General features: G+C 34.0%; 1 protein-coding gene across 3 annotated transcripts in view; it reads left to right on the top strand.

Annotated features, from left to right (window-relative positions):
- CUL5 (cullin 5) overlaps positions 1 to 13,220 on the top strand; it is an 88,419-nt gene that overhangs the window by 47,163 nt on the left and 28,036 nt on the right. For all 3 annotated transcript variants that reach the window (XM_019624136.1, XM_019624139.1, XM_019624138.1), the window contains exons 5-8: positions 322 to 463; positions 1,886 to 2,031; positions 2,114 to 2,194; positions 12,168 to 12,261. In XM_019624136.1, coding sequence (XP_019479681.1) covers positions 322 to 463; positions 1,886 to 2,031; positions 2,114 to 2,194; positions 12,168 to 12,261 — 463 coding nt within the window. The remainder of the gene's footprint in view (positions 1 to 321; positions 464 to 1,885; positions 2,032 to 2,113; positions 2,195 to 12,167; positions 12,262 to 13,220) is intronic.

The raw sequence follows: 13,220 nt of genomic DNA on the forward strand, positions 1-13,220 counted from the left end.
GGCCATGTATTACCATATTTAATTTTCACAACAACCACTTGAAATTCGTACTATTATTTTCACGATTTTACAGATGAGAAAGCAGGTAAATAAATAACAGAGCTGGAATTCAAATCCAGTTATGTTTGATTCTAAAACACATGTTCTTTAGCGTTGTTTACCATATTTGAATAGACTGCTTCCCTGAAGTATTCAAGTGATTGTAGGCCTAAAAAATTGATCTCATGTTTTAGTGTTTGTACTTAAAAATTTTTTGTTGTATATGTGGTACTTGGTATATTAATAATTGAAATGATTGCATATTTTGTTGTTTTTCCCTAGCTCATGCTTGATACATGGAATGAATCGATCTTTTCAAATATAAAAAATAGACTCCAAGATAGTGCAATGAAGCTGGTACATGCCGAAAGATTAGGAGAAGCTTTTGATTCTCAGCTGGTCATTGGAGTAAGAGAATCCTATGGTATGTTGTGAACTTGTATGGTCATAATTTTCTTTTCACGCAAATTATAAGACAATAAAGTAGTACTCAAAGTTATGTTTATTAGCATATAGTCACATCAACTTTTAGTGCCAGATGCTTTTAAGAGTACATAAAAGGTATTAATTCTGCTTTAAAGAAACCTACAAAAATTCATATTCATTTGGTTAATATTTATTTTCTCCATCTCATTTTTTGGCTGGTGAAACTTTTTAGCAATTTAAATTAGAGAAATGTAAATTTGAAACTATAGCTTATGAAAGGTAACTGGTTTTGTACTTATATTTTTAGGATGTAAGTTAATTCGTGTGTACATTTCTCTCTCGAACTTTTTCGTTTCTGACAATGACATTCTCATTTGTTCTTTCAATCAGACATGTTGTTCTCTCTGACTAGAATATTCTTCCTCCCTTTTTGTCTTGTAAGTCATCCTCATCCTCTTATTTCCTCACGTTGGCCTTCCCTAATTCTCGGATGAGGTTAGGTCCTCTCATAGAGCTTTGTAGTACCTGTGCCTCCTTGTCATAATACTTTAGTGTAATTAACTGTGTTGTTGACACTGTGTCTTTACCGAATATGGACTGCCTGGCACAAAATTGATGTCGATAAGAATTTTTTATACTAATGAACCTTTAGTTATCTTTGACTTGCTTTCTCCAGTGCCTTCATATTTCTTTAGGTATCAAGCCTAGATTTTCATTATTCATGCCCCTGAAATTTATTTTTATTTCAGCTGCCACCAGGTTAGACTTCCTTAAACTCTACTTCTGGAATTTTGCAACATTCTTAACAGCAATCATATTGCTATCATTTTACCCATATACTGTTCACAAGATGAATTTTTAGCTACTATTTTATTGCCATTTTTCTTACCCATTTAGTGGTATACCATGCTAAATTCTGGTTACTTAGCCAGAGATTTGAGGCTCTACAACCATTCCTAACTTACCAGTCCTACCTTTTCTTCTATTAACTTTATAATCCACTCTGACAACCTAATCATTATACTTTGACTTGGTCTTATGCTTTTCTGCTTCTGAATACTTACTTACTTTACTAATTGTAAGTAAACCCTGGTTTATTCCTTAAGGCTCATTTCAAATCCTATCTCTTAGGTGAATGGTTTCTTGATCTAGTTAAAAGTGAGTGCCTTTTCAATGTCTTTCTTATTCAAAAATAAAATAGTCCATGTTATCTATACTCTTTGTTACTTGAATGCTTTGTGTTATCTTTTCAGATTTTTTATAGAGAAGATTTTGTCTTAGATGTTTTTATGTTCTCTTGAGCGTGTCACAAACCCCCTTGCACATAAATGACTCTTCAGTATTTGTTATCTAATTTATCGTACTCAAAATACTGATTTGAATCATAATTAGAGTTAAAATTTTATTTTCTGTTTTTCAGTTAACCTTTGTTCTAATCCTGAGGATAAGCTTCAAATTTATAGGGACAATTTTGAGAAGGCATACTTGGATTCAACAGAGAGATTTTATAGAACACAGGCACCCTCGTATTTACAACAAAATGGTGTACAGAATTATATGAAATATGTAAGTCAGAACTTAGTATATGTGATAATTTGAGCTATTCTGTTGATATTCTTAAAATGATTGCTATTTTGCTTCTGGACAGGCAGATGCTAAGTTAAAAGAAGAAGAAAAACGAGCACTACGTTATTTAGAAACAAGACGAGAATGTAACTCTGTCGAAGCAGTAAGTAATTTTGTAATTGTATATTCAATGGGCTCATTTGAAGTACAGTAGCCCAGGGATGGCAAATACATAATGCAAGTAACTTGATTTATCCTTTCTCATGTCTGACCAACATTACTAATTGATTATAGTCCTCTTTCCCAATGAATCAAAGCACAGCTTTAATAGGCATCTTATTCAGAATTCATTGTTTTACAGAGTTGATGTGCAAAATAAAATCTGTTTACCATCCCTAATCTAGACTTCATTGTATTTATTGTACTTAATTTTTGATCAGTCTCCTTTTATTATGTGTTATGCATATCTAAAGTTAACAATTTCAGTGACTTTCCTATGGCAAGTAAAATATGCTCCCTAAAGATAGTTGATTCTCACTAGTCACAGTGATAATGTTCTATAAAGGGGCTGTGAACACTGAATTAGTGGATACCGACCATTACTCCGAAAGGATATTTCTTCTTACGGGAGGATATTTTCAAAGTTCATCTTGTCGTGAGATAAAATACTATTTGATAAGAGAATGTCAGTCTTTTACATTGTTTTATTTATTTTATATTGTTAAGTTTCTTGTTAAAAAATACAATCAAACTGATTAGAGGTAGTAGCCATGCTACAATGTCTGTCCTGGGTGTTTTCTTTTACATGGAGAATGACCCTAGTGTTCTTTAGTAAGGAAAATATAGCAATAATTTTTCCTCCAGTTCCTTTCAGCCTTTGGAGCCTAAGAACTAGATTTAGATTTACATTTAAAGAAGTAACATTCCAGTTTGTCTACAACTAAACAAAAATTTTTATTTTTTTTTTACCCTTTTCTTTTGCGTCTTCCCTCTTGAATGGTACTCATGATGTTTATTCTTTGTTCAGGAGTCAGGTTGGGATGGGTCTTTTTTTCCTTGTTTGTGTTTTGCCTTGTTTGCTTTGTTGCTTTTCATAATGTGCAGTACATTTCTTCTTTCAAAGGTTAATATAACTTTGATATTGGCCAGAAAAGGGGGCTAAATTTAGTGGTTGTTTATAGAAGTTCTCTATAGAAATTTAAAGCCAGGCTTGGGCTTCATTCAAAAGGCAGAGCAGACAATTGAATGTCAAACAAGTGTGCCATGCTCCGTTATCCCTCAGAAAGACTATAATCTAGTGACAGTATGTGAGTTTAATTGGAGTAAGGAAGAGCTGGAAATAGGAAGTAGGAGGTTTTTGCAGAGATTCAAGCAATGTATTAGGAGTACCAAGTAGGATTATAGCAATGGGAATGGAAAGGACAGGGCAGAGAGAAAGCCCCCAGAAGTAGAACGTTGTGTCACATGGATGGGGCTAGATATTGCAGAGAATTGAGTCAATAATGTTTCTGAAGTTTTGGCTTGGGAGAATTGTGCTCTACAGAAAGATCAAGTATAATAAATCTTAGTAGTGAGGGAGAAAGATGAGTGTATTAGAGGGGTTTGAGTAGATGGATGGGCCCATATCTAGGTGGGGATGCTACAGTTTTGTAAGAGAATTGTTCTATTCTACTCTATTTATACACTTTACTTGTAGCATATCCATATTAAACTTACAGAAATTCAAATATAGAGTTCCAACTAAGAGAATAAGAGAGCAAGAAAAAGAATGAGACAGGTAGAGATAAACAAATACACATGACAACTTGTACAGAACAGTTGTCCCCCTTTCTGCTTTAAAACACACACAGACACACGTGCGTGCACGGAATAAACTTGAAATAGAAGAGTGAATTTGCTCTTCCACAGTTACCAGATAGTGTATCTCACCAGCTGAGTGATTCTAGAGAGTTTAAAGATAAGTTGTTGTTTTGTTATTTTTCAACAAAGACCCTATGTGCAATATAGCATGATTCCAAAGAATTTGTACTTTGTCAGAATGTAGGTCTGTTTGTGTGGTGTGTTTTTATTTTGTTTTTATTTTCTGCTCATTTTGATAGAAGTATGACATACATACTAAAAAGTACACAAAAATCTCAATTATATAATTATGAGAATTATCACAAAGTGAACATACCTGTGAAATCATCGGAAAAAAAATTAACAGCAATTCAGAAACCTTCTATCATACACCCCATAAGCACTATTACCATCTTTTTCTTGAGTTTGTCACTTTCCTAACTTTTAACAACGTAGATTAATATTAGTCAGCGACTACTGTAAAGTTTATACAGCAGAGGAGACATCAAGCACCAAAACTGTAGAATTAATTATAACACTGGGAATTTAAGGCTTAATGCAGATGCATTTGTATATTACATACCTTACTGAGCCAAGGCTATTACATACATCATATTTATTACATATGTGTTAATATACAGTTTTTGTTTCCAAAGAGAATCGTGTTAAAATGAAGTATGTTGTAATGGAAGGAACAGTACACAAAAAATCATCAACTCCTGGGTTCTAATTTAGTATGAATAAAATGTAAACACTATTATTTGAGTAGCTAGTAAGAAACAAATCACTTTCTACACTAAAAACTATTCAAAACAGATTTACGTCCTAAATTCTCTCATAGAGGAATTATCAGCCATCAGAACGTGCTATGCTGTATCTTTTTTTTTTAATTAAATTTATTGGGGTGACAATGGTGAGTAAAATTATATAGGTTTCAAGTGTACAATTCTGTAATACATCATCTGTGTATCACAACTGTATCTTAATGCTTTAGTCTGTACATACCTATTAGGCTATTCTTATTAATGGAGAAAAATTACATACCAGTTCATATGGGGCTTCACAATAATGCACACCTGAATTTAAGATTAAAGTATGTACATTTTTGACACTTAAGTTTTCCTCTGAAAATTAGCAAATTATTATGGTTTATCAGTTGTCTTCTTTGAATTTAGTTAGTATGAGTCAGCCTTAATCTTCTAAACCTGATTAGTTTTAGCATATGTAGGAGAAGGAGTTTCTGGACCTTTAATAGAGCACATCTCACCCAGGTAATACCCAGTTGTGAGGCTATGCCTTATGAAGTCCAGAGGTACATTTCAAGTAATGTTCCTATAGTGCTTAGCAGCTTGCTGAAGTTTTTAATTGTTTATAAGAGCTTTACTTCATCCTTTAGGGTAGGGGTCGGCAAACTTTTGAGACAGAAGAGCCACTAGGGGTCAGCAAACTGTGGCTTGTGAACGGTGGCTCTGAATTAAAATTGAAAATGAAAATTAAACTATCATAGTTTCATTTATAAAAATTTTTACAGGGTATTATTCACATAATGGTGATTATGTAAAAATATATTGATGGCTCTCGAATAATTTTTAAATTGCTGTGAGGAACAGGATTGGCTCTTCCAGGGGTTGGCAAACCGTTGAGACGGAACATACCCAAAGAGCCACATGTGGCTTGTGAACCCCGGTTTGTGGACCCCTGCTTTGCTTTAGGGTATTCCAAGCCTCTGACTATATCATTTGCAAATGATGATGCTTCTTCCTTTCTAATATTAACATCTATTTCCTTCAGTGGAATAAATCCATCTAAAGTTAAACGGTTAATTTTAGAAAAATGTTAATAATATTGGGGATCCTTGTCTTCTTCCAGTCTTTGACAGGAATGCTTCTAAATTTTCACCATTAAGCATGGTGCTGCTTTTTGGCATGATGATTGCATTTTATTATATTAAGAGAGTATTCACTTATTCTTCTTTTATCAAGAGTATTATCAGGCCTGCTTTTCTACCTTTACTTATAGGAGAGCAACTAAGCCCCACTCAGATCCAATTATACACACAATTCTAATAGGCTTGATTGTCATTGATGGGCCTGTAGCAGAGAGCAGCACTATATTAGTAAAACTGGGTAAGAGGCTTCAGAAATATGCTGCCGAAGAGGCACTTTGGACAGCAAAAAGTGATACATAATAGTAAGAAAAGAGTGAGGAAAAGTAATTTAAACCAAAATACATTTTTCTATGGCTATTAGTATTTTAGATAGTAGTCCAGCATACCTTGGTATTCCCTGAGGGCATTCAAGTAGTATTTATTATGCACCTTAAATATGTCAGGCCTTATGGAAATTGGGATAAGGAGATAGACCTGGTCCCTCTCTTCAGAGTGACACTAGAATAAAATGGGTTGTTTATACAACAGAGTAATCGAATAGAGAGTGAATTGGTGATGGCAAGCCTTCATCTCTTTACAGTAATTAGGGCACTGACAGGGAGGCAGTGTATTTTAGTGCTTAGGGGCATGCTATTGGAACTAGATGGGGATTTGAATTCCATTGTTGTCATTTTACCAGCTATTGGCCCTTTGGCAAGTTATTCAACCTTTGTAATCCTTCTTTTCTCAACTATAAAATGGAATAATACCCACTTATATTTTCAGAGTTTAATGAAATACTATATAGAAAACATTTAAGTTTAAGTACTGTGCCTGGCATAGTCGTTTTACTGTTAGTGCTCTGGTATAGAGAAAGTTGCTTACTAATTCTAAGACAGGTAGAAACTAATTTACTGTCTCTACAAAACATTGATAAAACAGAATTAGAACTAGGTCACAAGTCATAAATTATTAACTTTAAAGTAAGTACTTGTTAATCTTTAGTATTTTAGTGTTACAGGTGGTATCCAAAAAGTCAAGGTGAATTGATCTGACTCTTCATTGTTTTGTGTAAAGAGTTACTTGTGTAACTAATTTAGAAATGAAGCAAGTAACCACTAGTTACAATGGTTAAAAAAAAAAAAAAAGTAAACCAAGCTAGAAAGGCCAAGAGAAATTAATTTTTAGAATAACCTACCCACACATGGGATAAATTAATTCTTGGATATATTACAGATATCCATGCATAGTTAAAGACCTAGCTGATAATGATAAAGTAAAATCTTAAAATGGAGAAACCTAGGATGATTTTTAGTTCAGCTTCTATTTTATAGCTGAGGCAAAGCAAATTATTACTTACACCAAATTACATAACTAATGAAAACCAGAACTGTTCTTGTTGCATTTTACTAAATTTCAGTGAAGTAGAATTAACTGTTCAAATTGAATACAACTAAAAGAAGACTACTACATCACTTAGCCTACCTATCCAACCTTTCATCTTCATAGACCTATACATTCATTCATTCAACAAATACTGAGTGCCTGCTGTGTTTTATGGCAGGCATCATCTTTGAAGAGTTTTGCTATAGAGGAAGGTAAAACATCAAGCACATTGATAGTTAAAGTGTTTCACCTTGCAGACCTCTGGGGAGAGATTGCTATGGATTTAGACGTTGTGCTCATCTCAGGCAAAATACAGCAGTTGATGGCATATGGCAAAAAGTTTTTTTCTTCACGGAAGCTAGCAAAAGGAGACAGAAAGGGAATACAAGGTGAGAGAGATGGTTTATCACTATCCTTTCCATTCAAGATGTATTTTTCAAATAACAAGAATATACTTAGGGTTGACTGTATGTAGTATTTTGGTAAATGATGGGGAAGAAATACAAAACAGGAATAACATGGTCTCTGCCCTCAAAGAATTGTCCCTCTTGTTAAGACAACACTCTTTAGAAATAAAGAGAAAACTATATCAAGCAATCTCCCTTCCTTCCTTTTGCTTATGTAAAATCATTGTCTAAAGGATTTGTCAAAACACAGGGATCTATATCCTAATTATTCATTTTTGTGAAAAAACAAAAGTAGGGAAAATAGTATAATGAACCCAACCCGCCATACCCAGTCCCCAAATTTAACAATGACCATCATTTTGTCATATTTGCTTAATTGATCCTTTTTTCTTTTCTTTCTCCCTCCCTCCCTTCATTTCTTTCTTTCTCTTTCTTTCCTCTAGCATTTTAAAAGTAATTTATGACATCAGGCATTATTACCCTAAGCCCTTCTATATTATAACATTTTTAATGCCTGTACCTATTTCACCATATATATATATATATATATATATATATATATATATATATATATATAATATAATATACACACACACACATATATATATATATATATATATATTATATACCTAACCAAGTCTGTAATGATGGGCATTTTAATTATTCATTATTATTATAGTTTATTTCTTATAAATAATACTTCCTGGAACATACTTATATGCCTATATCTTTTTAACATTTTTATGCATACATCTTCCTCACCTGTGGAATTCTCTTAGAAAGAAATTTCCTGGAAGTAAGATTGCTGGAGCAAAGGGTATGCACCTTTTACAAATTGCTACATAACACCAAACTGATTTTCAGAAATGTAGTAATTTTTACTCACTTTAGCAATGTGCCTGTTTATCTTTGTTGATCTGGGTTTTGTCATTGTGTTAACTTGGACAATCTTCTAGTATAATAGATTTTTTTTGTTTATGTATAAATGATTAATGAGGCTGGGCATCTTTATTCTTATTATGGACTATTTGTATTTCTTCTTTTGTGTGTTCAGGTTAATCTTTTATAAACATCACTTTCATTATTTTACCTCTTTATTAAAAAACCATAGTGTCAGTATTTCCTAGCTCTGATTTTCAAGACCCTTCATAATTTGGCTCTAACCTATTTTTCTAACTTAATGCCCTGTAAGAGTCATTCTACTCCAATAAGTAATATTTCTTCATTCATGTACCTCTTTCTATTCATTTTTTTCTCAGATTCATTTCTGAGTAATGTTTTACCTTTCTTCTTACTGTTTTACTTACTACTTTTCTTTTATTCTGCCTATTAAAATCTTCAGAATCCTTATAGCCCACTGTGCAGCGGAGTTGTCCCACAATCTCTAGCTTTCATCAGTTTCCTCTGAATTGATTTCCCACTGTACCTATGTATTGTTTCTGTCACTTGATTTAATAGCATATGATAGACTGCTTTGTTGTGTTATTTATGAAGCACCTACTGTGTGTGAGACCATGACTACATAGCTATGGACAGAACAGCCTCTGTCCTTACGAAGTTTATTAATGTAGATTTATTTCCACTTGTTTGCTTTATTGGTCAGTTTGAACTTCTTTTCATATACCTCTGTCATATATGAAATATACACATTTTTAGATATATAATTATATGTTCCCAACTGGATTATAAAATCATTGATGGTATAAACCATGTTTTGTACTTCTGTATTCCTTACAGCACTTAACTCAGTCTGAGCATGCAGCCATTACTAAGTATAAGCTTGCTCTGCTAATGTAGTAATGAAAGTTTTAGGCTGTGGACTCGTATACCTGGCCTCGTAGTACAGCTCAAGACCTTATGAAGTAACTGTACAACATTTGCAAGTTACTTAGCTTCTCTAAGCTTGTTTCCTCATATGTTAAATATCTGCCTCATAAGGTTTTCATGTAGGTTAAATGAGATAATGTATGTAAAGGATTTAGCACAATGCTTGGTACAGAATAAGTGCTTATTAAAAGATAACGGTTACTATAATGATTTATTTAAGCTCTCCAGCTAGAAACTGCTTCAACAACCCTTTATTTCCCTAACTCCTTTCATAAGCACTGTTTACTTCTATTATCTTGTCAATTTAGCCTCTCCTTTTATCCTCATTGTAGCCCACAATAAGAAATAAATTTTACATTTTGGCTTAGTACACACTTTGTTTGTTTTCACAGATTTGAAACAAAAGTTTTATGAAGTAATATTAAGTGTTATTATTTGTGATGCACTGATTTTTTTGTTCTATGGTATTTTAAAAAGCTGGTCATAGGGCCGCCGAGTGGCTCTGTTGGTTAAGAGTTAGCTTCAGAGGGCAAGCTGTGAGCAACAGGGCCACCGGTTTCATTCCCACATGGGCCAGTGACGCTGCGCCTGAGCTGAGCTGCTATTGAGCTGCCAACAGGTGGCAGGATGGCTCGCAGGTGAGAGCACGTGCTCCTAACAATGTGCTCCTGTTCGATGGTGGGCTACGCCCGCCTGCAACTAAGGCTGAACTCGCCACCTTGAGCTGAGCTGCCACCTGGATTGCTCAATGGATAGAGTGCACACTCTTAACAAGGCTGCCGGTTTGACTCCAGCATGGGGTGGTAGCTATGCCCACCCGCAACTAAGATTGTAATACAGCACCTTGAGCTTAGAGACCACGAGCTGCTGATGGGCAGCCAGGTGGCGACTGGCGCCCTCCACAACTAAGATTGAAGAACAACAACTTGGCTGGTCCCCCTCCCCAATTCCCCAACACTGTTCCCTTCCCCTAACTCCCCAATTTAAAAAAAAAAAAAAACTGGTCACAGCCATTAAAATTGTTTTCACAACTATTTGAAAAACACTGGTCTAGATTTTTAGAATCTGCAAAATTTGGACTACTGTTGAGCTGGATTATGTTCAAGTTTAATTTTCAATGAAATGTAAGATGGAAATGAAGTGACTGGGGCTTTGAGCTTATTCAGTTGAACTTCCTCTTTCTTCTTCATTAGTTAGATATCCTTAGGGTTACCTGTGATCATCTGGTTTTGCTGCTGAAGGTGGGAGCGTTTAGTTGTGCACTTTGCACATACAGAATGGTATAGAATGAGATTACTCAGCAGTTGGGGCAGAGCTTCCCACCTTGGCAGGGCAGAAATTTCTCAACCACTTCATATGCTTTGTATGTATATCGTTTCTCTTAGGACAGAAACTGACATACGTGGATTTTAAAGTCATTAGTAATTCTAAAGAGGTACATGAAAAAATCTGTTTATTATGGGAATTTTAAAATAATTTTAAAAGTAGAAAAAACAGTATATGAATCTCCATTACTTACATTCAACTTCAGTAATGACCAACATTATGTTAATTCCAAGAGGAATTTTTAACACAATTTTAAGCCACACATAATTCTCTTTCTTAATACAGATGATCTGTTTTTCAGAAGAGCTGTATCAGCTTTAGTGTACCTTGCTTTAGTCCTCACAATCCATTCATTTTATTTGATACCTGCAAGAAAAGTAAATAATAATTGACACAAGGGAGCAGTGGTGGGATAGAGTGGATTTTCCCAAGGGCCGGTAGAACACTAGACCTTGGCCATTTTACCTGGAATATTTCAACAGTCTCGTTTGCCAGTTGCCCTACTACCACCCAGTACCACTACCACCTACTTTGCTGCCATTAGCCTGATTTTTAAAAAATAATGCAGAGGAAGTAGAAGCTCATTACCTGTATTCTCTGTTTAAGATCTTTGATTCTTCCTTTCCTACCTGTAGAATAAAATCCCAAACCATAGTTTTTCATTCATAATCTGGCTCCAGCCTACCTTTCTAGCTTTCTCTTCCACTGTCTGCATCTTCCCTACCACACTCAGTATCGTATTATTACTGGAATACTCAGTTTATTTTTAGGACTTGTACTTATTTTTCAAGATCCAATTTAAGTTTCATCTTGTGGGTGAGAGGTTTTTAATTACTCCCAAAAGAAGTACATAGTTCCTTTGATTATTTCTGTGTGTGAGTGTGTGTGTGTGTGTGTGTGTGTGTGTGTGTGTGTGTGTATGCATGTGTGTTGCCACTTAACTGAGTTGTATTAGTTCATGTTTGCCCCTCTTCTCACACTTAATTAGACAGTGATTTCTTCCAAAGCTGGGGTTATGTCTTATTCTTCTTAGTTCCCCTAACCACGTCTTTGGTGCCCATACATAATAGGCTTCCAATGATGGTTTATTAAATGAATGTATGAATACTTTTAGAATTTTAGAATCTAATTACAATACAGGTTCTCTCCAGAAGAGTTTGTCAAAGTTTTATTTTTTTATTTTGTTTTGTGTATGTGTCATTTTCCCCCTCCCTGCCTTTGGGGACTTTTGTTAAAATTTCTAAAGAGAACCTAAGTTCTGCAGGCTTTTCCTTAGGAGGAAATACACTTTGGTAAACTAGTGTAGAGTTTCCACTTTAATATTCCTGTAGGGTAAAGGTAAGTAAAATCTACTTTTAGTATACTTAACTTTTTGCTATTGTTGAAAAATATAGTTTTATGTATCTATAAAGCAAAATGGAGTGGGATAAATTTGTGCTTATTTGTGCTTGTAATAGATTTGACCAGTTTTTCATATATTTCAGCTCATGGAATGCTGTGTAAATGCCCTGGTGACCTCCTTTAAAGAGACTATCTTAGCAGAGTGCCAAGGCATGATCAAGCGAAATGAAACTGAAAGTAGGTAAAACATCACTTAAAGTTCTCATAATCTTTTTAGAGGGTATCTTTGAAGCAGATCACTTTTAATAAATTGCTGTTAGATCATTCTTTTATACATAGATGTATTTGTTACAGTAAACTGTGCTTAAAGAAAATGATAAAATATTCAGCACAGTTAGAACACTGTAAACAGGATTATAAACTTTTAAGTAATTCATCCCCCTAAGGTATCAATATGTGCATGTGTGTGTGTGTGGATTTTGTCTGTTCTTCAAAGTAGGACTCTGCTTTTAAAGACTAATTTAAATGGTAAACGTATGATGTAGGATAGAACTAGGTACCTGACTTTTGTGTGAAACCTTGAAGCGAATAGTTTTAGAAAGTAATAAAACACTCCATGTTAATCTTCATCCCTCTCCACCAAAATATTTTACAATTTAAGATTTCGGAAGTGATTTATCTATTACTTAAATGTTTTCTTAATAAAGATATATTTGGGTGGGTAGCAAGAACATTGCAACGAAAAAGAATCCAGTATAAGTGACTCATATCCCTACTACCCAAAGATAACCACTTATAACATTTTGATGCATTACTATCCAGATGTCATTGTGTTTAATTGCAAGGTCCTATTTATCTCTAGTTGAATTTAAAGTATATATTTCAGTTCACTTAAGTTCATGCACTTTTTAGAAGTAATTTTGTAGTAAAAAGCAAGCTGCTCATTGGCATAAATGAAATATTTGAATTTCTATATGCCAGGCTAAGTAGAGTTATATATTATCCATGTTGGACTCCCTTCAAAAGGATTTATTTAGTAGTAACCAGTTCTGTGAGTTAAGATTTTTGTGGTCAATTAAATAGTATAACATGACAAAGTGCATTTGAAAACTGAAAAATTCCTTTTGAATAGTTTTATATTATCTCTAATATACTTTTTAAAAAAATAATCATTTCTCTCAACAGTCTGATGACAT

This window comes from Hipposideros armiger, unplaced genomic scaffold (genome assembly GCF_001890085.2).
Source record: "Hipposideros armiger isolate ML-2016 unplaced genomic scaffold, ASM189008v1 scaffold_580, whole genome shotgun sequence".
Classification (NCBI taxonomy): Eukaryota; Metazoa; Chordata; class Mammalia; order Chiroptera; family Hipposideridae; genus Hipposideros; species Hipposideros armiger.